This window comes from Phymastichus coffea, unplaced genomic scaffold, assembly GCF_024137745.1.
Source record: "Phymastichus coffea isolate CEN01 unplaced genomic scaffold, Cenicafe_Pcof_1.1 PCOF00028, whole genome shotgun sequence".
Taxonomy (NCBI): Eukaryota; Metazoa; Arthropoda; class Insecta; order Hymenoptera; family Eulophidae; genus Phymastichus; species Phymastichus coffea.
Window position 1 is genome coordinate 1,359,668 of NW_026706839.1, and position 18,957 is coordinate 1,378,624.

At 33.9% G+C, this 18,957-nt stretch overlaps 6 protein-coding genes across 9 annotated transcripts; 3 read left to right on the forward strand and 3 right to left on the reverse strand.

The window, feature by feature from the left end:
* Window positions 1–25: 25 nt before the first annotated feature.
* Window positions 26–4,103, reverse strand: LOC131662770 (amyloid protein-binding protein 2). Of its 3 annotated transcripts, none has more exons than XM_058932679.1 (10): window positions 3,807–4,103; window positions 3,576–3,726; window positions 2,536–2,649; window positions 2,173–2,423; window positions 1,919–2,098; window positions 1,590–1,845; window positions 1,395–1,519; window positions 1,028–1,307; window positions 776–941; window positions 26–697 (listed from the first exon to the last, which is right to left on the reverse strand). In XM_058932679.1, the coding sequence occupies exons 2-10, from the start codon at window positions 3,705–3,707 to the stop codon at window positions 471–473; spliced, it is 1,731 nt and encodes a 576-aa protein (XP_058788662.1). In that variant the 5' UTR covers window positions 3,708–3,726; window positions 3,807–4,103; the 3' UTR covers window positions 26–470. The 3 variants fall into 3 exon arrangements, with proteins under 3 accessions (XP_058788662.1, XP_058788661.1, XP_058788660.1); XM_058932678.1 differs by having other exon boundaries at window positions 3,576–3,730; XM_058932677.1 differs by having other exon boundaries at window positions 3,576–4,103.
* Window positions 4,104–4,867: 764 nt separating this feature from the next.
* Window positions 4,868–7,177, forward strand: LOC131662856 (uncharacterized). The gene is made up of 5 exons (XM_058932823.1): window positions 4,868–4,901; window positions 5,079–5,407; window positions 5,674–5,832; window positions 6,252–6,609; window positions 7,008–7,177. Exons 1-5 carry the CDS (start codon window positions 4,868–4,870, stop codon window positions 7,175–7,177), a joined length of 1,050 nt encoding a protein of 349 aa, XP_058788806.1.
* A 1,208-nt stretch (window positions 7,178–8,385) lies between these two features.
* On the forward strand, window positions 8,386–11,019 carry LOC131662711 (uncharacterized). The gene is made up of 6 exons (XM_058932566.1): window positions 8,386–8,729; window positions 9,188–9,535; window positions 10,004–10,203; window positions 10,272–10,344; window positions 10,565–10,651; window positions 10,717–11,019. The coding sequence occupies exons 2-6, from the start codon at window positions 9,303–9,305 to the stop codon at window positions 10,886–10,888; spliced, it is 765 nt and encodes a 254-aa protein (XP_058788549.1). The 5' UTR covers window positions 8,386–8,729; window positions 9,188–9,302; the 3' UTR covers window positions 10,889–11,019.
* Window positions 10,733–12,618, reverse strand: LOC131675793 (uncharacterized). 2 transcript variants are annotated; one of them, XM_058932564.1, is made up of 7 exons: window positions 12,264–12,618; window positions 11,969–12,181; window positions 11,715–11,896; window positions 11,446–11,644; window positions 11,207–11,369; window positions 10,966–11,102; window positions 10,733–10,871 (listed from the first exon to the last, which is right to left on the reverse strand). In XM_058932564.1, exons 1-6 carry the CDS (start codon window positions 12,522–12,524, stop codon window positions 10,993–10,995), a joined length of 1,128 nt encoding a protein of 375 aa, XP_058788547.1. In that variant the 5' UTR covers window positions 12,525–12,618; the 3' UTR covers window positions 10,733–10,871; window positions 10,966–10,992. The 2 variants fall into 2 exon arrangements, with proteins under 2 accessions (XP_058788547.1, XP_058788548.1); XM_058932565.1 differs by having other exon boundaries at window positions 10,752–10,889.
* A 1,939-nt stretch (window positions 12,619–14,557) lies between these two features.
* Window positions 14,558–15,591, forward strand: LOC131662857 (phospholipase A2 hemilipin-like). Its single transcript, XM_058932824.1, has 5 exons — window positions 14,558–14,700; window positions 14,791–14,993; window positions 15,102–15,174; window positions 15,258–15,344; window positions 15,417–15,591. Exons 1-5 carry the CDS (start codon window positions 14,558–14,560, stop codon window positions 15,589–15,591), a joined length of 681 nt encoding a protein of 226 aa, XP_058788807.1.
* Window positions 15,592–16,188: 597 nt separating this feature from the next.
* LOC131662807 (meiosis-specific with OB domain-containing protein) lies at window positions 16,189–18,747 on the reverse strand. Its single transcript, XM_058932750.1, has 8 exons — window positions 18,627–18,747; window positions 18,230–18,361; window positions 17,718–17,986; window positions 17,422–17,644; window positions 17,245–17,358; window positions 16,940–17,105; window positions 16,659–16,866; window positions 16,189–16,581 (listed from the first exon to the last, which is right to left on the reverse strand). The coding sequence occupies exons 1-8, from the start codon at window positions 18,745–18,747 to the stop codon at window positions 16,372–16,374; spliced, it is 1,443 nt and encodes a 480-aa protein (XP_058788733.1). The 3' UTR covers window positions 16,189–16,371.
* Window positions 18,748–18,957: the final 210 nt, after the last annotated feature.

The window sequence follows — 18,957 nt, forward strand, 5'->3', positions numbered from 1 at the left end:
AAACATCTGTATTTTGCGAGATTTTTAAATATTTATTCAAATAGAAAGTCCAATTTCATTGTAAAACAAAAAATATTACTGATTTTTCTTAATTAGTAATATAAAATTGAAAATTGTCACCCTTATAAACTATCACTCATTTCTGGTCTTGTAAATTTCAATCGGGTGTTTGTTATTGGCATACAATGATTTTATCTTGCTGAGTATACAAGTCAAAAGAAGACAGAACATTTAAAAAATTCGTAAGTTATGAATAACAGTATAACTGTCTAACAAAAAATATAATTTTTAACAAAGTGGCTAAGTAAAAGATAAAAGTGTTACAAACAAATACGAGGTCACTCAATCACGATCGACTTGTACTTTCCAATTCGAGGGTACGCTTTATATCGACGGTTTGCTCGTGAGTATATGTACCAATGTAAACGAGTCGACTTATGCATTTTCAGTGATGTTCGTTTTCAATTATATCACATAGAAAAGAACGCAGTTATTACATTTTCTAAAGGCTCTGGACATTTCTTTTCAATTGGAGGCTCTTCCGATTCGGCATTTTTGTCCCTCAGTTCTTTCCAATTATTCAGTGCGTCCATGTAGTCTAAATATTTCTCGTGATCCTCAAGCTTTGTGTAAACATGTAACAAACCTCTATAATCGTACTCTAAACCACTGTAACTTTTTCCGAATAATTTGAGGCCTAAAAATAAAAAAAGTTAATATGTGATCATCATGTCAAAGTCTATGAATTTCATCATAAGAAGTTAAAAATTCTTACTTATAGCGATACTTCGATGATATAATTCTTCGGCGTCACGATATCGGTTCATGTGAAAATTGTAAAGTGAAGCTAAGTGTCCTATACTTAAACCAACTTCATAGTCGTCGGGGCCTAGTAACTCTTCTTTGATACCAATTGCCTTCAGATGCATCTCTTCTGCTTCCTATTAAAAATCATTTGTATTACTTGATATCAAGACAAATTCACAAGATATTATATTATTTTCGTTTTCGCACGATTGTTACAAACCTGATATCGTCTCATGCTTTGGTACAACCTTCCAAGGTTCCCATAGTGTTTGGCAGTTTGTACATTATTTTCACCAAAAGCATCCTTCGCCAGCAGTAGCGCAGATAAATGAAGAGTTTCCGATTTAAAAAATAAATTTTGGTCGCTACCATTAGCTGGTGCGCTATCCAAAGCTATTTCTTCTAAAATAAGAGCTTTCACTCTTTTGGCACTAGAAAGCATCAAATGCTTTTCAGGTAGTAACTTTTCCATTATATCAATAGCTCTGTTAATGTGGGTGCTATTTAAACCATATTCAAATCAATATTTATGTATTTCTATGATATTCATAGGAAATAAGAAATATTATTTAGATGAAAAATGTTACCTAGCTTGACTGAACTTCCCAGAGCTGTACTCTTGTACATACAAAGCATACGCTAGATCTTCGTGAGCTATAGCTACATGAAGATTATACTTATTAAATATAGCTTTTCTTATTTCATAGGCAAGCTAAAAAAAATGAACTGATTACGATTTGTTCCTAACCATCATTAATTCATTTAACAAAAATGAGTATTACCTTATAAACTGCTACACTGTTTACAATACTATCAGAATTCAAAAGATAAAATCCATAATCAAGAAGAACATCACTGTACTTAGGATGATCAATATCAAAAACTTCTCTAGCTAAATATACTGCCTGTTTCATTAACAATCCAGCTTTCTGATAATCTCTTTTAACTATACATGATTTGGCAGCTTGTCGTAAAACATTAACAATAATGTATCCTGGCAAAAATGGTTTTAGTTCTTTTAATGCATCCACACTCCACCTAGTAGAAATTATATTAAATGAAAATGTCGTTTTATCTTTTTATCTAATTAAATTAGTTGAAGATTAATTACTTGTATGCTAAGTCATACTCATTCCTAATGAAAAAAAGAACACTGAATTCTGCATAAAGAGCAGCATGATTTGCATTTTTACGTTCACTTTTTTCAAGTTTCTTTATTGTGTCTAATGCAAGCTTATATGTCGCAGCTGCTCCAATAAAAGAGTTATAGGCAGCTTGTGCATGCAGCAATCTATCATAAAAGAATAGTATTACTGGTATTCAAACTTTCAATCTCATTTATATTGTTTCCTAAGAAAGACATACTTGTGACAGCAGTCTAAAGTGTGACACCAAGTTTCACTATTTTGTGTGCTGGACAAGCAGAGGTTCCTACAAGATATTAAGACCTTTTCACTCTCTGGATACCACCCTGCATCACTGAGAAAACCTCCAAGACGTAGACCAAGATTGATGATCTTTTCATGTACAGCTGTATTTTCTTTGTGTGTGGTACACCAAGTTGTATAACTGGTGGCTAATTCATTTCCTACATTTGTTTCATGGTCCATCAAAGCCTATATTGAAATAGAAGGAAATGAATGATCCCTTATATATGTATTGATTAGTGACTGCTCTCAATTGTTATTCATTAAGACAATTTTATTTGTTGGGATTGATTAAAGTTACCTGAAAAGCTTTCAGTAAATGGATACGCCGGTTTGTCACTTTAAGCATACGAGAGAATGTATTGAGATCACTCAATTCCACTCCAAGAAGGCATAATTTTTTGTCTTTGTACAACTGGAATAGAAAGATGTGATTGATAAAAAGTACATGGTAGGAACTTTATTATTATTTTCAAAGTGGTTATGTATAGTGTTATCCCCCCTTGGCAAATAATCTAGAGAATAAGAAAGATGAATCATAGCATGATAATAAAAGAGTAATTCTTCAGAATGTCAGTATATATGCTCATTATATTCATTAACAGAAAGCTGTATGTGTATGTGAGTATATTTGGCTTTCAGCAAACAGCAATGTATATGTCACTGACAGAGGTATCTTAAGCTTTAAGTTCTATTCTTTAAATTCTGATTTCAGCCATATCTCTTAAATGAACTTTCCTTTGTATCAATATCAGTCATTTTTTTTTGCCAGATAAGCACAAAAACATATATTTTTCAATTTAAAAGGGAATTGTTATAAAATTAAAAGTCTATATATAATGATTTGATATTTGCAACTCTTTGGCATTATAGATCAAAGTACATCTGTCAACAAATGTAAATCTGCCAAGACGGTCTCATAACAGATAACTGTGAAATAATGAATGTTTAAAAACATACGATAGGTTACGTAAAGTCGTTGAAACGCAAAAACTAATGAAAAATCAGGAATGAAATGAACGAATGCATGATAGAACCATACAATCACGGTAAAACTCATTAGCAAAAAGGTATTTCACGAAAGAAGCCAATCAATTGGTAAATCTGAATGAACCATCTTGCAGAAAAGAAAGTTACATTATCCGTCTCACTCGCTCGTATGCGCGCGTGCATAAAAATGACAGCTCGATGTGCGTCGAGAGTCTGCTGAAAAATTCAGCCGATTAGCAGAAGATTTCTAAACACGTATAGTAAAATCATTCTCACACGGAAGAATGAAAAAATAACAATAAACTAACGGAAAAAATTGAATGAGTGAGCATACCGATTGAAGTTCCTCACCTGATGGTAAAGATCGAAAAGTACACTCTCGGGCAAGTATTTGAGGTACTTTTTGTAATTGAGGAACTGGTTAGCCACCGCAGGTATACTGAGCTCGTAGAGACTCCTGGTGCATTTAACTTCATCAGCCATGATCGTCGCTCTCTATCTTCTTTCTCGGAGGAAAGAAGAGTTGTACGCGCGAGTAGGAGGAAAGGGTTAGATATGTATAAAATGTTCACACTCTCATACCACTCTATTCGCGCAAGCTTTTCCTTTTTCTTTTCTGCACTGCGCGAAGCAATGCCGAGTCTCACTCTTTCTCTCTCTCTCTCTCTCTTTCTCTCTCGCACACACTCAGCTGTTGCACGTCAATTGTAACACCTCAACATGCTGATGTTTCTGCTGTTCACCACAACGAGTATAAACAATATGCACACGGTACATACGATTACAATTCGAATTGTCTAGCACAGTCTAGCAGCACTCGCTTTGAACTCCGACAGATTCCGAGGACGACGAACGAACAGGCCTGCGAACGAAACGAACGTGAACTACGATCATCCAATCTAACCAGAGCCAAAAGCTGCTGTTTCCATTCAGTTAAGCAGACAACCGCTGCACGACGCTAGTTGTTATAAAATTGCGCGGATCTTTGAACAACCAGCGCGAAATTCGCGAGATCTATGCCTGCAACACTGCAACGCCGGATGCATGTGAAAAATCGTTTTGATAATTCTTTTGTTGCTCTTTGAAAGAGCTGATTTTCATTTGACTATCTTCCGAAATTCTCTCGTTTGTTTCTACTGCAACTGTGCGTGCGGCTAATTTATGTTATCGACTATTATTTTTGGACATTTATTTTGGTTTCGTGGAATGCTTATATGATAGTCTATATTTAGATGTTTTTAGCGTTGCTGTCAAACATTCCACCTTTTTTTGCATTCGCTGCATTATACGGCTGGCTGTTGGTGAATTTCACTTACTATGATACCAATATTACAAGTGATAATTGCATGGTTTATAAAGAAATTATTACTTTTCATAAAGTAGCAGATGTTTTTAATTACATTTCAATGTTTATTACTACGGTCATTAAAACATTTTAAAAGTATTCAATATCTCAATTTTGTACCATTTATTTACAATCGTAATTTAGCAAATTTGGCGAACTTGAAGTTATCCAAATATCAGATCGATCGCAATATAATCTTTTACCGAGCTGTCAAACAAACTCACGGCTTCGCGTTTGTAGCCGTGGGGGCGAAAATGTGCTCTTAAGGCAGCTCAAACTATCGTTCGTTTACCAGAGGATGGAAAGTCAAGAGGAGGACGGTGATTCGAACGGTAAAGCAAATAAAACATTCAGCGATCTCTTTAAATCCAAATTGTAAAGTCTGCTTTCTCAGATCGTCAAGGTTATAGCTTTGTTGGTTTACAAATTTACGACGTTAGGGGCAATTAAATTAAAAAAAAAAAAAAAACTTGTCAAGCAACAAACAAATGTCATCTCTATTTCACAAGAAAATCAAGAGCCTGCGAACGCCGCGTATCTCGCAATAAACAAGAGCCATAGTCAGGAGCAGCAGTCGGTCACGTGTTGGTTGTACGTTTCACCCACGAACAACGGTCTCGAGCAAGCATCGGCAGCAGCTGCAGCAGCACCAGCAGTGGTCGACCATGGTCTACCACGAGCGAGCCTCGAGGAAGCGATTCGCGCTGTCGATCCATTAGCCGACTGGCATGTCTCGGAGACGCGATGCGGTTTGATCGCTGGTTTCGCTAGAGAAGCTGACGCTGATAAATTACTTCAGAGGGGAGATCTCGCAAGGATCTTTCAGTGTCCCGTGCAGGTTGGACTTGTGATGCTTCTTACGAATGCTGCGTTGCCACGCACATTTTTTCGTACTTTCCCATAGCTAGACTAGGAAAGTATGCAACGATAAAAGAGACCGCGCAAAGAGAGAAAAGACAGCGATTGGTCAGCTCGTGCGCCGACCGCAAGCCCAAACGAGTCACACGCTAGCAAAACAATCACTCCGACAATTACATAAATGCATGGGCGTGCATAGTTGTACTCGACGAACGACTCGAACTCAATTGGAATTTACACGCGCAGGTGGCACGTTTCTGCGAGCGAGACACGCGCTACCGCCAAGCAGTTCTATTGCGCGATGTGCCCTGGGCCATACCCTTGCAAGATCTCAATTCGGCGCTGGGGCGTCAAGGCATCGAGACAGGAAGCATCGAGAGACTGCGACACTACGTGCGCGTCGAGGTATTGATCGCGCGTTACAATGCTTGCAAACTATCCGCGAAGACAGCTTCCACACTGCTGACGTCCGTTGTGCGAGTGCACTCGGCCTGACCACTACGACGATGCGCTCGACAATTTTCTATTGTATTTAATGCGGGAGAGATGTTTATTATTAGCTAATTGCGGAGGGAAGTCGTTTTAGATAACGCAATTTCAAGGTTGAATGACTATTTCTTTATTTTTATTGTTGAATGTGACGAATGACTAGTACGTTTTTACTAGTTTTTCGATTGGGTAGCTCAGATACAAACAAATAAGAACGCATTCTTAAGTACAGTACGGTGAATTCGGTTAGACGAAAATCTCATCAACCATAGTATTGCGAATTGAATCTAAGATCCAATTTGATCAACTGATTTATCAATGTCGAAATTTAACAGGTCCTCGAACCAAATCAATACGAGCAACTCCTCCGTCAAGGCTTAGACTTCTTCGGTGCAGCACGCTTCACGGCAATTCCCGAGCGCTGGTGGCGTAACAACGGTAGTAGTGGGCCGATTTTGCAGAATCCCTTTGCTAGTAATGGGAATCAAGTGGTCGAAGGGAATTCAAGTCAACAACAGCAGCAGAACGACGATGTACTCCAGTGTTATCGGTGCCAGGGGTTCTGGCATGTCGCAGCTAATTGCCGTCACCTGCCGCGTTGCGTTCGATGCGGCGAACCGCATAGCGTTGAATTCTGCTCGAGACCAAGGAATAATCCGATTTGCTGTCATTGCTCCGGTCCTCACCATGCTGGTAGGTGGCGTTTGATTTTCGTACGGGGAACATCATTTTTATCGAAAGTCATTTGAAATTATTTCGTGTACGCGTGGAATTCACTTTTCATGATTATACAAACGTTCATTTGCATGTTACAATGCGTTGGTCAACTAGAATCTCAAGTGATACCTCCAACCAGTCGTGTAGTAAAAAAAAAACGGCATGTCCATGTATTGCACATCAAATAGGACGTGTTTTATTTTGAAAAAATTAACCATCGTGTGGAAATACAGATACGTCGGTCTTTTACGCGATCACTTGAATTTCAACAATTTTATCATGTCGTAGCGTCGTTGCCTGGCACACTGCTAAGATTATTCATTTTTTGTGCGCTCCCAAACTGTCATACTTTCATGTAAAATCATTGTTTGAAGGCTATCGCCAGTGCCCGGTACGGCTACAGCTGGTTAACGCTACGCAAGTTAGTCTGACTGTGAGTGCCAATCGCTTGAATTCCAACGCTTCGTCTGGCCAGACGCTGTTCAACTACAATAAACCAAGTAGCAATGCGGCATCAACATTCCCGACACAGAAGCCATCCTAACTTATTCCCTTCCGACCTGCATTCACCGAAAAATTGCAAGCTCTGCCTTTTCTTCCAAATATTTTAAACGACTTGAGCTTTGATATTGATATACATTTTTCTATATGCTTTTACATTATTATACAATAAAAATTTATCCATCGAAGACAAATGAAAAAGAGAACGAAACGGTTTTTCGTCGGTCTCGTACGACAACGCATCCGGCTGTCTACTTTTTTTTGCGCGCCTAAATCTTCAAATCGACGCACGTGCGTCTGCAAAGCGAGACCTGATGTATATACATACACATCGGAACGAGTTTACCGCATGCGGCACAACTTATAAACGCCAACGCGCTCGCGCGACAAATCGTCCCACTTTCTTCGAAGGAGCTGCTCGCGCGTTTAACAAAAGTAGGTTCTCGCTTCTTCTGCCATCCCCGTTTTCTCTTTCTCTCCGTCTAAGTTTTCTTTTTTTTTTCTTTACTTTTTGTATTCCTGGCTGCCCACATATGCTTCTGTCTTTTATGAGTTTTTCCTTTTTGCAAGCCGGATGATAACTATCACCTTGTAATTTCAGATCGTTATGCAATGGAACCCGCTGTGTTGGAAGAGAGACACTTTTTTGCAATGTTGTTTGTTTCCTTGTTGTAGCGAATGTTTTTAAAATGAAGAATTTGAAGAATCGGTTGTTTTTTTTAATTATTTTGACGAGTCGATTTGTTGAATTTTGCAACATTTTTGCTGAACGTTAGGTTTTTCGGATAAAAGATGATTTAATAGTGTCTGGCAAAGCCGATAGAAAAAATTGCGACACGATTTTTATCGTGAATTTATGTTTATGTAAGGTAAAAAGCTAAAATAGAAAAGCATCAACGGATTGATTGTGTTGTAACAGAGTTTGATCACGTTCTGCACTTTTTCTATACTCCGGGAAGCGGTTAAAAATGTCTTATCGGTCTCGTCAAGTTATTCAATTGGAAAATCGATTACACGTGCGATTGAGAATTTAAACAACTGATTAACTCGATGCAAAAATCAGCACCTAACTTCTAATGAGGATTATAAAGTAAACAAACAAACAAAAAAAGAAGTAAGGATAACGATGAGACTTCGTGTGTCATAACAATGACAATAATAATAACAAAGCTCGAACGGCGATCGCAACAGCGTGTCAGCAAGTTCAAGTAAGACGCATCAACAAAGGTGGGAGAGCGAAAGGCTCTCGTCGGCGTCGACGTCGGCCAAAGTGTATGCCCCCGGCGATGGTAGGAGAAAAGAAAGAGTAGGCATATCGAGTGTGGACCCAGAAACCTGCGCGGCAGTCGAAGGCCGCGATTCTATCTGAACGCTAGTGGTGCATAACAGCACACCAGTTACATATTTCATTTTCAATGTGCACGCTGCAATCCTACTGATTGGTCACGCACAAAGACGAAAAAGAGGAAAAAAAATCGAGTGTCGCTGCAATGATAATCATCCGATTTCACCGGCGGTGAGGAGAATCTCAGAATAGCGACGCGGGAAAGCTTAGTTCGTAAAGAGGATGCGCGCGACAATTTTCCGGAGCTGAGGTAAGTTGGGTGTCCCCCTTTGGTACTTCTCTAATGAGCAATTTGCGCGCAACCGTTTGAAGAAGCGCGCGTACGTGCGTGGTCATTTCGACTGGCTTTCTTTCTAAGGCGCTTTTATCGGGCGCGTTTTCAAAATTAAGAAATCTTACGATCTCGTGTACAATCATTTCGTTTCCAAATGATACCGTAGAGCAGAATTCGGAAAAACCTTCAAATATTCCACTGTCAAGATTATACTGAAAATAAATAATTAACCAAGTGTGAAAGCTCAATTACTAAATGACTATCAAAATTTTCGCTATTAATATCCAACTGAGTTGTGCTGACTTGAAATGCTCAGCAGGATGTCAAACTACAAATGCAATCGCGAAAATTTTCCTCGTTCTACAACGAAACTACGTCGACCTGAAAAAGCGAATTAATCTCACGCTCACGTTTCTTTTTCTTTGTCCTGTCAGCTCACCATAGACAAGCTCATGTATAGCTGTGTGCAAACTTGGCAGTGTACAGTGCATCTCGAAATACCGATTACATATAATCTAAATCCCACCTATCTCGGACGAAAGTGAAATCATGATACGAATGCTGTTTTTGCTGCTCACTTTGAGCGGCAAAACACTGCAAGATCCAATCTTCAAACCATCGCCAAATTTGGCGACAAGTGTCTTCAAAGGATTACCAAATTTACCGAGTTTGAATAAAACTGCCGGCGAGACAAGAATGGTTTATTACCACGAGCAAGTTATTGCTGTGGTGGATGTATTGAATGGCCGGAAACTGCTTCACTGCGAGCTCATCGAAGTATAGTGAGTGCAAAAACGCGAGACTATGAATAATTATAGAGACAACTTTCGATTGGCGAAAGTGTTTTGTATACTTCTTCTCGCGCCATCACGATTTCTTTATTTTTTTTATGCAGATATAATGTTGTTGGGTCAAGGCTTGCTAGTATTTTCAACGACTTGGGTTTATTAGTATCTTTTTTACTGACAAATTTATTGAAGAAAATACTTGTGGAAAAAAGTGAAATAATTATTGAGTGCTGATAGTTTTGTCGACAATGTAGTAAATTTAGAAAAATTTACGTTATTTACCTAAGAAAAATGCAGTTTATTTTACTTTTATTATCATATAAAATCTTAAGCTATTTTGCATTTTTTACGTGTAATTTATGACTGGATAATAAACCTTTCGAAACGTCTTTGACAATCCGCAATTTTTTTAATTTATATTACAAATTTATAACTATTAATTGAAACTTGTAAATATTTTAGTGAACCAAAGGAATCAGAGGGATTATTAAGGAATCTTTCTGTATCATTCAGGCTGAACAAACTCACATTCAAAGACATTATGAAGTTAATGGATAAGTGTGACAAATTGGATGAGAATCCATCAAGAGCTATCAATTTAGTCACTGCAAGTGCGGAAAAAGCTCATGGTGGAAATCCTTTACTTATCGGAATAATTCCCGGTAAAATTAATACAAAGCAATTTATTTATAAACAGTTTTTGTATACTGAAAATAAATTTTCTGTGTAGGAACAAAATGGTGTGGAACTGGAGATATAGCAAAAAGTTATCATGATTTAGGAACGCGAACGAGAGTCGACAGGTATAAATAATATAGATTTATTTACAAAAGTATTTTATTTTAGAATTCATCTCACAATTTTTTGTTTAAAAATTACTGTCTCCGAAACAATTAATTCTTATCGTTATAAAGATAGAAATTTTTAGTAAATACTTATTAAATTTGTTCTTGAATAAATATAGACAATACTATTGAACATCAAACATTTCATATAATTTCAAACGTTTAAAAAAATTCTTAGATGCTGTCGAGCTCATGATCTATGCCCCGTAAAAATTAGAGCCTACAGGTCACGATACAATCTCACGAACAACTCGTTTTTCAGCAAGTACGTAGATTGTTAACAAATGACACAAATTTACAGATGCATAACTTCATTATTTCATTTTTTAGATCTCACTGTACTTGTGACGAGACCTTCTACAATTGCCTTAAGAGCATCAATCACGTATCTGCAAATATTATTGGCAATATATACTTTAACATTGCGCAACCTCCATGTGTAGAAGATGAGACTAGTCGAAAGGACTCGAAAAAATTTGTCCCTGCTAGAAGAGTATTTTAATCTTAAAGAAATTTTTTATAAAAAATTGTGATATAATTAGTGTTAATTAGGTGGTGCTATTTATTAATTTCACTTACTTTCCCTTTTGGTACATCACGTTTACATCACGTTGTTTTGTTAAATGAATTGAGTGCTAATTTTATAGACGGTAACAAAGGTACGATTGACTTTATCAATCGTTGAACAGTCTCTAAATTATGGTTCAAAAGATTACCTGTAATAAGAAGCAGATTATGTGTCAGTGACCTATATTTATGTATGTTTTCATATAAAATAATCATACACAAAAAATACCAAATTTGTTAATAATATTACTACCTAATAACCATAAAGTTTCATTCCTTAGATGAATATATTGATGACATAGCAATTTATCTAATGTTTGACAAATATTTTCACTATTTTCTTTTAATAAAATATGAGCTACATATCCTGATGATTCGAATGTAGTATTGCAAATAATTCTTAAAGCAGCAGAAATCTAGAAAATTAATTATTTTAATTTATTTTTGGAACAATCGAAAAAAGTACTAAATATTTATGTATAAAAATGGTACCTTTTGAATGTTTTCGTCAGGCATGAACACAGCTTGAAAAAGGTACTCATAGATTACAGGTACTAATTTAACAATATGAGTAATATTTTCTGAGTTTGCAGATAGTAGGGCCAATAACCACAATGTTTCAGAGTCTAAATCAGAAATTTGCACGATATGTTCAACAATAGTTTGTGTAAGCTGCTGGATATCTATAGAACTAAAAAATAAATTATTTAACTCGATCACAAAATAATTCAGTCTATACATTTTTGTAAACATCAACTTACTCAATACTTGTAATTCCTACATGTATGTACCTCAAGCATGCATAGCTAACTGCAGGTAATAGATTAACAGGGCATTCTTTGGCTAAATTAATCAATGATTGAAAGCAATTTTGTGCATGTAAAATAGAAAATGCTTTAATACTTCCAATACATAAATTACCAATAGTCCAAGCGCAAACTTCCTGAACATAAAATATTATATAAACCATGTTTTCTTTCAATTATATGTGCATGTGTAAACTGAATTTACTTACAACTAGTGGTTGATTAGTACTTTCAAGTTCAGAAATTAAATATGGAGCTATGAATTTACACAATAAAAAACAGGCTTTAGAATCACCTAAAGAAATATTACAACTACAATTTGCAGCAGCTAACTTTGATTGAGCAGGTGTACCAGATAAATCTCTGCACAGGCCCTTAATTGCATGTTCTACTGTGAAAAATGCATTTATATGACTTTTATTCTGAAATAAAAATTTATTCAACCAAATTAATTGCTTTCTCCAGTACTAAAACAATTAATTTATTTTTTTTTATCATGCTCACTTGAATCAAGGCATTCTGCAATTTTCTATATTCTGTAATAGGTAATGTTTTCTTTTTAAGAGTTTTGGTAGTTTCTATAACATATTGTTCATCGTATACACGATCATTATCATTTAAATTTCCTAAAATTGATCGAGTTCTGCTGAGGTTGAAGTCTCTTTGAAATTTTCTTTTTGTAAGCTTTTCACGCCGTATTTCATCGCGAATTGATTCCACTGTTTCATCTTTATTAGGTAAAAGATGAAGAAATCCTTCTGCCATAATTTATAAACTAAATTTTTTATAATTACACGTCAAATGGAATTTTGTTAAAAATAAACCACGTAGCTTAGAAGTGTATACTTTTTAACGTAGGCAAAACATAACCTATACTCAATGCGAACAGCTGATTACACTCTTGCACAAAAATTTGATTCGACTACTTACCTTTTCCGTGTTATTATGGACTGACATTTTGGTTGATATTGTACAGTTTTAAATGCATGCTATATTTGAATTTTTGAATGCTGTTTTGAATAGATTGCGTATAGGTGAATATATCATATTTCAGTAAAAATATTAATTTATTTAATGCAAATAACTGACCACAACAAAAATAATTAATTCTATTATCATATATGTGCGAAAAACAGAAATACTTAGAGAGCGTTTTCATATTATAAAGTGACTTATATGAACCTCCTGTGTTCTATTCACCCTCGCTTTGCTTGGACGCGACATCCACACGAGGTTGAAATTAGTTTCGATTGATTCATCAAACGTACTGTAATAGATAGTAATACATGAGAGTAATAAAAACTAAATAAGATGGCATAGAGTAAATAAAAATATTACTGGCAATATACCTGATTATAATGAAGGTTCTATTTGTATTTGAACTCAAAAGTCGCGAATGTATAATATATGATATGTGAATATTTGAAATACAATTAGCTAGTTACCCGTGATAAATATAAAATATCAATAAAAATAAAACCGGTGGCTATCTACAATCTGAAATAAGTTGTAATAAACGTATAAGTAGTAGAAGCATTAGTATGGATTGACGCATGTTTGTAAGGCTAAAGCAAATAATTTTGTAATAAACCAAATCAATTTCTGGACCAATAGGTGGAAATAAAGATTTCATTATTATATTATTATGTATAACAACGATCAGCGATACAATGACTGCAGAAAATATCATAATATTTTTAAATTTAAGCAATCATTACCTTTATCATTTCCGATACAAAACTTATCAAGTTGTAGGAATGTATGCTAATTATATCTTATTTATAAAGCTAATAATTTCCATTTCGAAGATAATTGTGATCTTTTTGAATGCGATTGTACAATAAGTCTGGTGGAAGTTTCAGTGTTAGCATTTTTTCAATGTTATTAACTCTGACTACAAAGCGTTAAGATTATCATTGCAATATTCCGTGTGTGCTTGAGTTAAGTCAGGTTTATTCGATGCGGGTACAATAATGAATAATATTTTGTCTTTACATTTGAGCAAACATAAATTCGGCTTAAAACTGTTTTTATTATTTTTTTTAGATATAATAAGCTTAATTTTTAGTAAAAATCCATTGGAATTTTTTCAAGAAATATATTAAGGAAACTTTTTTATTGGAATCTTGTTTCTAAATTTTAATGACGCATTGCGTTGATTTTATTTTCGCAGCTGTTGCTACGGTTTGATAGTTACATTTTTACTTTTAATTCAAAAAAAGTTCATTGCCCTAAAATAATTTATTTTTTTTTTCATTTCATTAAACGAGAATCAATTGAAATTTGACATTGACGAAGAAAATTTTAAAAAAACCTTCAGTAGGCAATTAATATTCTAACTTTGGTTACTAGTGGAAATAAGAATTTGAAATTGTCAGAATAATAATTAATCGATATTGCTAGAACATGTGTTTCTGCAGATGATAACTATGCTGTAAACTTCCTAAAACTTCGCGTCGATTTACTTTACAACCGATTTGAATTATGATCATCACACAAGAAAACGAACCTAAAGAAAGCATGAAAGTCAAATACAAAGATACGAAACCGGCTTTCCATGCAATATAAAGCCCCGTAATTAAAGACGGATACTTCATTTTGTTGACTCCTTCAGAGTCCGTTACACCCACATATAGCATAAGATACTTAATTGATAAATTCATTTTTGCCATTTTGCTCCTAAAATTCAAAGCATGAAAATATTGGTTGTGCTATTATCTCTCTCTATCAGTCAAGAATTCTGCAATGGATCTGTGCAATTGAGATCTTTTGGTCCTTTGGACATGAGATCCCGAAAAATGCGCATTTTTCAAGGTATACCACAATTTCCTGCTTTAGCAAGTGATCGGAAACGTGAGTTGTACAGTTATGAACAAACCATTGTGATAAGAGATGCAAATTTAAATGATAAAGTTAATCACTGCGAAGTAATTGAAGTTTAGTAAGTATATTTGATTTCAGTACGAATTATTCATTAAAATATTAATTTTCCTATTTGAAGCTAAATTTTACGTTGATTTCATTTCTATAGCGAGAAAAAGGAAGTTGTGGAAGTTTTGAATAAATTAAAATCCCAGTTCAATTTAAAAGTTGAAAAAATTGACATGGTCAGAATGATGGCTTTAGTGCGCGATTGTGATTCAGTTGACAACTTAGACAGCAAGGAAAGAGCAAACGAAGTGCCAAAAATAAAGTCACGTTCACCAAATGCACTGATCAATGGCATTTTTCCAGGTAAATTGTATTTAATAACATCACATGAAGTGATAAGTATATCATGGTGATTTTCTTTATGCGGTATAAGAATACTTTATAAAAATCGATTGCCGTTTAATTCATTAGGAACAAAGTGGTGTGGACTAGGAAATATTGCTAATGGTTTTCATGACTTAGGAAAGTTGCACAATGTAGACAGGTATAATATTTTTTTATGGATTTATCGATACGCTTATCTTTGGTTTTAGTTTTACATAAATTTAAAGTTGGTATTGAATTTAGATGCTGCCGATCTCATGACTTTTGTCCCATTAAAGTTCTTAAAAAAGATCAACGTTACAATCTCACCAATACAGCATTCTATACAAAGTAAGTAAATAAATTTTCATTGATCATATGAACGTACAGTATATTGATTAAAAATTATACGATATTTTTTAGGAGCCATTGTTTATGCGATGAAACTTTTTATGACTGCTTGAAAAAAGATAACGGATGGTCAGCCATATTTATTGGAAATATTTATTTTAACGCAGCTTCACCAAACTGTATTAAAGGTGTACCTGAACAGTCTAAAGAAACAATGAAATTTATACCTGCTACCAAAAAATGGTAGCATTAATTTTAAAAGAATAATTATTTTATAAGATACCTATAGTTTAAACACTATGACTAAAGTATAACATTTATATTATTGAAGCTTCAATATTTATTATCAAAATTATTGTACATATGTTTATGATAATATATTTAAGTGTAATTATTCTAATTTAGTATTGAATATGTAGTGCATTGAACAAAGGCACCAAAAATATCAGTTCAGTAGTCAAAACATTCTTATGAATTATATATTTATGATTAGCTATAATTTTTATCAAGACTAATTATCAATTATGAATAGAATTGGCGGTAGTGGTAAATCTGTAGATACGAAATTATTTTCTTAAACCACTCATCCAGTGCATAGATCAGCTGGACCGTTTCTTTAAATGTATACAAGATAAAAAGAAAATTATAGAGACTGTCACGTTATAAAACTTTTAAATTATCACGTCAGATTGTGTACTATATACCTTTTGTGTTTTTCTAGTTTTTATTACTTGTAATTGATTAATAATTGGTTTCGAAAATGAAAAAATGTTATATGTTTTATCATATGAAAGCTTTATTATTAAATACTAATGTCATCAAAATATAGGTACAAGAGGTAAAATTTGCATACCAATTCTATTTACATCGAGCTAAAATAATTTTATTGAGCAATTCGATAAATTTTTTTTTATACGCACAGGAATATTATAATATTTCACACTTATTTATTAAGCCAACTACAATTAATCATACCAAATTAACTATTTATTGAGAATCATTTTGTAAGTTTAGCTATCTATAATATTTAGTGATTAATTTCATCATAGGTTGAATTTAATTCTTCAATATCAAAGGGTTCAAATCGATCATCCTTTAGTTCTACTAAATCAATAGCAAGAATATTGTAGATGGGTTTCTCGTATACAGCAGATGGTCCTAGTATTTGCATACGCACAGTACATAGCTTGTCAACGTATTTTTCTTTTAAGATCATACGTTCTTCACGGGGCATATCCTATAAACGATTGAAAATTATTATTATTTAGTACATTGATTTATTTCAAATTTAAACGTTTAATGAAATCAGTGTACTTTGAGTACATCTGCAGTACACCCAAGAACAGTTTCTGCAGCAGCATCTTTTAAGCGACATCCCACCAAATATCCTGAATCATCTCTTAAAGTTACCATGATATTTAAGCTCATGACATTCATCGGACTTTTTATTCCATTTCCAAAAGGGCATTCCAAATTCATGCAAGAATCTTTACCGTCACTGACGACTTTTTTGCATTTTGCGCTATAAGTAAAAATATTCACTTTTACAAAAGATCTAATGAATATTTTGTAGAAAAAATTAGTTTTTCATATACCATCTAGCACTTATTACAGTTGGGTCAGTAGAATCAAGATTCATATCATCAATGATTGTAGTTACGGCTACCAGTAGTTGCATTCGTTCATCAGTTGGATTGGTTAGTGCACAATTGATTCTTGCAGTTATTTCACGAATTGTCATCTGCTTTGTTATAGAATTAGCTGAATTGAAAACATTAATTTCATAAAAATATATTATTTTATTTTTGATGAATGGAAAAAAATAACTTAAAATTTATTTGAAATTATATTTGAGCAATGATACTATTCCAAAATAAAGAATTATAAATAAAAAACTTACGATTTGGAACAGCAAACGGAGACATAGATCCATGTTCTGGTTTACTTTGTAGTACAGCCCTCAATTCTTTACTTTCAACAACATGGGGATTTTCTGTGATCACCGTTTTTCTAACTATTTAAAAAATAGAATTAATCCTTGTTAAATAAATAAAATTAGATACGTAAAATTACGTACCTATCGTGAGAGCTGATTTCTTGATCCTGCTATTATAAGTGATTTGAGCATCTGCCAAAAACAAAATAGTTTGTTTTGGTTGCCATTGATCAGCAAGCTTTATCCACTCGCTATCCCAGAGAGTCAATGAAACTATTTGTTCTGTTGACCCATCGCCTACTTCAAATTCGCGAATCTTCGTCAACTCTCCCTGTCGAGTTACAATTTCACGAGTTTGACTAACCTATGATATCAATTTTTTGTAAATTTCATCTCAAACTTTTAGCTAATATTAAAACAGAAAAAGATCAACATACAAAAGTTACACCAACAAGTACATCAACGAACTGATTTTTTAGCATTTCATTGTTCTCCAAAATGTACGCCAAAGTAATAGTTCCAGCTGGATCTTTTGTTGGCAAGTGAAGTAAATTTTGAAAAAATTGAGAAGCTGGGCTAGTGTGCATTTGGATCAATGATGAATTCTGGCTGAGAGTCAGTGTGTAAGGACTCGATACCGTTGGAACGTAGACTTCATTTGGATCATCGGGCTTGCGTTCTGTTATTTTCGCATTGATGACTTCAACTGAATTTAAAAATCGAATAAAAAAATTAATAAATACTAAATTCTTATGGAATGCATATATAATTGTATTGTAAGTTTAGCATTGATGACTTTAACTGAATATGAATGAAAAATTAATTGAAAATCAAACTTTAAAAAATTAAAAAGTTCTTGTAAAGTAAGTTTCTGGAAAAGCTATCAGATTTACTTCATGTCAGTGATGGATTGTTTTCATTATCAAGATATGAATTAACAATGATTTACCAATACTTCCAATATGAAAAGTTGTGAATAACTTATTAATATAATCAACAGTGCCCCAAACAGCTACATTGATGAAGTCATCTATCGTATCTCTCAGAGTGAAGTTCCAAACTGCTCGAGATTCCATATTATCTACATTGATTTTTGTTGCAATTAAATAATTATATTTATTTAAAATATATTCCTATACAGCATTGTGTATATAAGATTCTAACACAAGTTTGATTCAAGTTAAACTTGATATCAGAGCTAAGAACAACGTATCGATGAATCATGAGGTAAGTAAGCTTTGAAAAAACTTTAAAAATTTCCTGATAATGAGGTTATACGTGACAAAATAGCCGACAATTAATTCATTTGGCTAAAATAAATGTAGTAAAATAAAAAATGAACTTACATCTTGCCCTTGTAGGGTCAATAATCTTTGAATTTTGACTTCTTATGATGGCTCCAATGATAATGGTATTTTGCATTTTCGATTGCAGTGAAGCTATTGGCTGTCGCGATACATTTGCCATTTTTTAACCTTTTACTAATTATTACCGATGATTGAAATAATAAATAAATAATAAAAATTTCAAACTAATATTTAAGTCGTAAGATACGCAGTAAAAACGATTACTAGTATGAGACGTTGTAATTTTCAAATTTTATATTTCTTGGAACAATTTGAATTAACTGCATTACCGATCGCAGAGTTATTGCAACGGACAAATATAGAATACGAA

Bases quoted from the DNA above. Each gene is read 5' to 3' on its own strand.
- LOC131675793 (XM_058932564.1), bottom strand. From the start codon at position 12,524: ATGGCAGAAGGATTTCTTCATCTTTTACCTAATAAAGATGAAACAGTG. The intron at 11,897-11,968 runs GTAAGTAAATTC...TTTTATGTTCAG, and splicing joins GTACTAATCAACCACTAGTT to GAAGTTTGCGCTTGGACTAT. The intron at 11,103-11,206 runs GTAGTAATATTA...TTCTTATTACAG, and splicing joins TGAAACTTTATGGTTATTAG to GTAATCTTTTGAACCATAAT.
- LOC131662807 (XM_058932750.1), bottom strand. From the start codon at position 18,747: ATGGCAAATGTATCGCGACAGCCAATAGCTTCACTGCAATCGAAAATG. The intron at 17,987-18,229 runs GTAAATCATTGT...TTTTAAATTCAG, and splicing joins TTTTCATATTGGAAGTATTG to TTGAAGTCATCAATGCGAAA. The intron at 16,867-16,939 runs GTATATGAAAAA...TTTTACTTATAG, and splicing joins ACTGTAATAAGTGCTAGATG to CGCAAAATGCAAAAAAGTCG.
- LOC131662856 (XM_058932823.1), top strand. From the start codon at position 4,868: ATGGAAAGTCAAGAGGAGGACGGTGATTCGAACG. The intron at 4,902-5,078 runs GTAAAGCAAATA...CTATTTCACAAG, and splicing joins GGAGGACGGTGATTCGAACG to AAAATCAAGAGCCTGCGAAC. The intron at 5,833-6,251 runs GTATTGATCGCG...GAAATTTAACAG, and splicing joins GACACTACGTGCGCGTCGAG to GTCCTCGAACCAAATCAATA.
- LOC131662857 (XM_058932824.1), top strand. From the start codon at position 14,558: ATGCGCATTTTTCAAGGTATACCACAATTTCCTGCTTTAGCAAGTGAT. The intron at 15,175-15,257 runs GTATAATATTTT...TATTGAATTTAG, and splicing joins AAGTTGCACAATGTAGACAG to ATGCTGCCGATCTCATGACT. The intron at 15,345-15,416 runs GTAAGTAAATAA...GATATTTTTTAG, and splicing joins AATACAGCATTCTATACAAA to GAGCCATTGTTTATGCGATG.
- LOC131662770 (XM_058932679.1), bottom strand. From the start codon at position 3,707: ATGGCTGATGAAGTTAAATGCACCAGGAGTCTCTACGAGCTCAGTATA. The intron at 2,650-3,575 runs GTGAGGAACTTC...TTTCTATTCCAG, and splicing joins TTTTCGATCTTTACCATCAG to TTGTACAAAGACAAAAAATT. The intron at 942-1,027 runs GTTTGTAACAAT...GATTTTTAATAG, and splicing joins AAAGCATGAGACGATATCAG to GAAGCAGAAGAGATGCATCT.
- LOC131662711 (XM_058932566.1), top strand. From the start codon at position 9,303: ATGATACGAATGCTGTTTTTGCTGCTCACTTTGAGCGGCAAAACACTG. The intron at 9,536-10,003 runs GTGAGTGCAAAA...TAAATATTTTAG, and splicing joins TGCGAGCTCATCGAAGTATA to TGAACCAAAGGAATCAGAGG. The intron at 10,652-10,716 runs GTACGTAGATTG...TTCATTTTTTAG, and splicing joins AACAACTCGTTTTTCAGCAA to ATCTCACTGTACTTGTGACG.